At 40.4% G+C, this 2,734-nt stretch overlaps 1 protein-coding gene across 1 annotated transcript; it reads right to left on the bottom strand.

The window, feature by feature from the left end:
- Window positions 1-250: 250 nt before the first annotated feature.
- On the bottom strand, window positions 251-877 carry LOC133815458 (uncharacterized). Its single transcript, XM_062248297.1, has one exon. It carries the CDS (start codon window positions 875-877, stop codon window positions 251-253), a length of 627 nt encoding a protein of 208 aa, XP_062104281.1.
- Window positions 878-2,734: the final 1,857 nt, after the last annotated feature.

Raw genomic sequence — 2,734 nt, 5'->3', positions numbered from 1 at the left:
AAAAATAGTTTATTTAATAAAAAATATATTTTTGATTGAAAATAGTTAAAAGAAAAATCAATAACTAAATTTTTTTTTTTTTTTTGTGAATAAGATCATTGTATTGCTCAAAACCAACTCATGTACAAACTCCAATTCATGTACAAACTACCATGTATGCTATAATTCTATATATTCCCATTCTACAATTCCCCATTATATCTTCCCATTGAATCTATCTTTAATACATCAGTACTCCTGTATGTACTCTTTAACTATTTTGACAAATTACATGGAACCAATCTTTATCTAAGGACTTTGTTTTGCTTGAAATTAAAGGGTATATCCTCAATCTAATATCCTTTTGTATTGCTTGGACTGTATGAGCTATGGACCAAACCTTTTGTGACCACAGAGTGTCATTTCTCACTCTCCAAATATGATAAATCAAAGAAGCAATAACAGCTATCAAGGTGCTTTTCTGAAACCTGCTCCATCTACTTGTTTTCCCAATCCATTGCAGCAAATTTTCATAATCCTCTGTTTTGACTTTCCAACCCAGCCACTCTTTCACCTGTAATAGACATTGTCTACTATATTTGCATTGAAAAAATAGGTGATGAACATCTTCATCATAGTCTCCACAGAATAGGCAAGATGGATCAATGGCTGAGTTATACTTTTGAATGAATATTCTGGTGCGCAGTCTCTGCAGCATGGCTAACCAGAGTACAAATCTGTGCTTTGGTACAGAAAATCTCTCCCAAACAAACTTTGCCCAATGAACTTTGAGAGGGGAATCGAACAATAAGTCATGACTTACTTTGATACTGAAGTTCAACGCTGCAAAGGATGCCATATCAATTTTAGCTTTAAACATCTCCTTAACAGCCACCATTTTCCTCCAATACCAGCTGCTAGCCAATGGAGCTTTGTAATCCCACCAATCCAATTGCTTCAAATAGATGTTGTGTATCCATTTAACCCATAGGTTATCTTTTTGGAAGCAATTGCCCATATGTATTTCCCTATAGCTGCAATATTCCAATCCACAACTCTCTTAAAACCCAACCCTCCACCTGTTTTAGAATTGCATATATTATGCCAAGCAACAAGTCCATGCCCTGCATGGTCACTCATTCCTCTCCAAAGGAATGCTCTACAAATGGCATCAATTTCCTTCAGTACTCTCTTCGGCAATATCATGATTTGGGCCCAATAAGAGTGGATAGACATGAGAACTAAATTGATTAGTGTTACTCTGCCCATATAGGATAAATTCTGTGAACTCCATTGCCTAATTCGATGAACCATTTTTTCTATAATAAGGCCACATTCCACTGACGAAATTCTCTTAGAGCAAATTGGAATACCAAGATATCTGAATGGTAACTGGCTCCTAGCAAAACCTGAAGCTACTAGGATTCTATTAACCTCAGTTTCTGCCATACCACTACAGTATAATGCAGATTTGCTTTGATTCGGTACCAAGCCAGAAGTCCCTGAAAATAGTTTGAGCCCTCTAAGCATCCATAGAATCGAAATAAAATCTCCATGGCAAAACAATAATAGGTCATCCGCAAAGCATAAATGGTTCAATCTCAAAGATTTGCACTTAGCATGATACTTATAATCTGATATAGATCCCACTTTAAGCATGATTCGAGAAAGGTACTCCATACCTAATACAAACAATAATGGAGACATTGGATCTCCTTGCCTTAGTCCCATTTTTGCTGCAAAAAAACCACATAAAGAACCATTGAGCATTAAGGAAAATTTAGGTGTTCGAATACAAATCATGATGAGGTTGATAAGCTTCTTTGGAAACTTAAAAGCTGCAAGCATTTCTGTGACGCCCCACGTCACTATGACTGCTTTCTGGAATGACGACTGGCCTACAAACCAAGACAAGTCTTTCCAGCGTGCTTTGTCCTCACTCACACACTTCCTGGGAAAACTTCCCAGGAGGTCACCCATCCCTAGATTATTCCAGGCCAAGCACGCTTAACCATGGAGTTCTCAAGTGATGGGCTACCGAAAAGAAGATGCACCTTCCTGATATAGGTAGTACCCATCAATCCATTTAAGCCCTCTTCAACTGTGTAGTCCCATACCTACACAGTCTTAGAATCATTACACTTGACCTTCCCCAGGCGGTGTGGGATTGCACAGCTTACCCGATCTTTCCCCTTACGAATCACGGGATTCTGACTGTCACAATCACCCCCCCTTACGGGCCCGACGTCCCCGTCGGCCACACTTCCGGCTGGGTCAAGGCTCTGATACCATTATGTGACGCCCCACGTCACTATGGCTGCTTTCTGGAATGACGAATAGCCCTACAAACCAAGACAAGTCTTTCCAGCGTGCTTTGTCCTCACTCGCACACTTCCTGGGAAAACTTCCCAGGAGGTCACCCATCCCTAGATTACTCCAGGCCAAGCACGCTTAACCATGGAGTTCTCAAGTGATGGGCTACCGAAAAGAAGATGCACCTTCCTGATATAGGTAGTACCCATCAATCCATTTAAGCCCTCTTCAACTGTGTAGTCCCATACCTACACAGTCTTAGAATCATTACACTTGACCTTCCCCAGGCGGTGTGGGATTGCACAACTTACCCGGTCTTTCCCCTTACGGATCACGGGATTCTGACTGTCACAATTTCCTCTATGAAATCCCACTCTATTGTGTTATATGCCTTCTGCAGATCAACTTTAATCAAACAGCTTGGCTTACTGGCTTTCCTTCC

The sequence above is a fragment of the Humulus lupulus genome, chromosome 2 (genome assembly GCF_963169125.1).
Source record: "Humulus lupulus chromosome 2, drHumLupu1.1, whole genome shotgun sequence".
Taxonomy (NCBI): Eukaryota; Viridiplantae; Streptophyta; class Magnoliopsida; order Rosales; family Cannabaceae; genus Humulus; species Humulus lupulus.
Note: the sequence above shows the minus strand (reverse complement) of the source record. Positions and strands in the feature narration are given on the sequence as shown.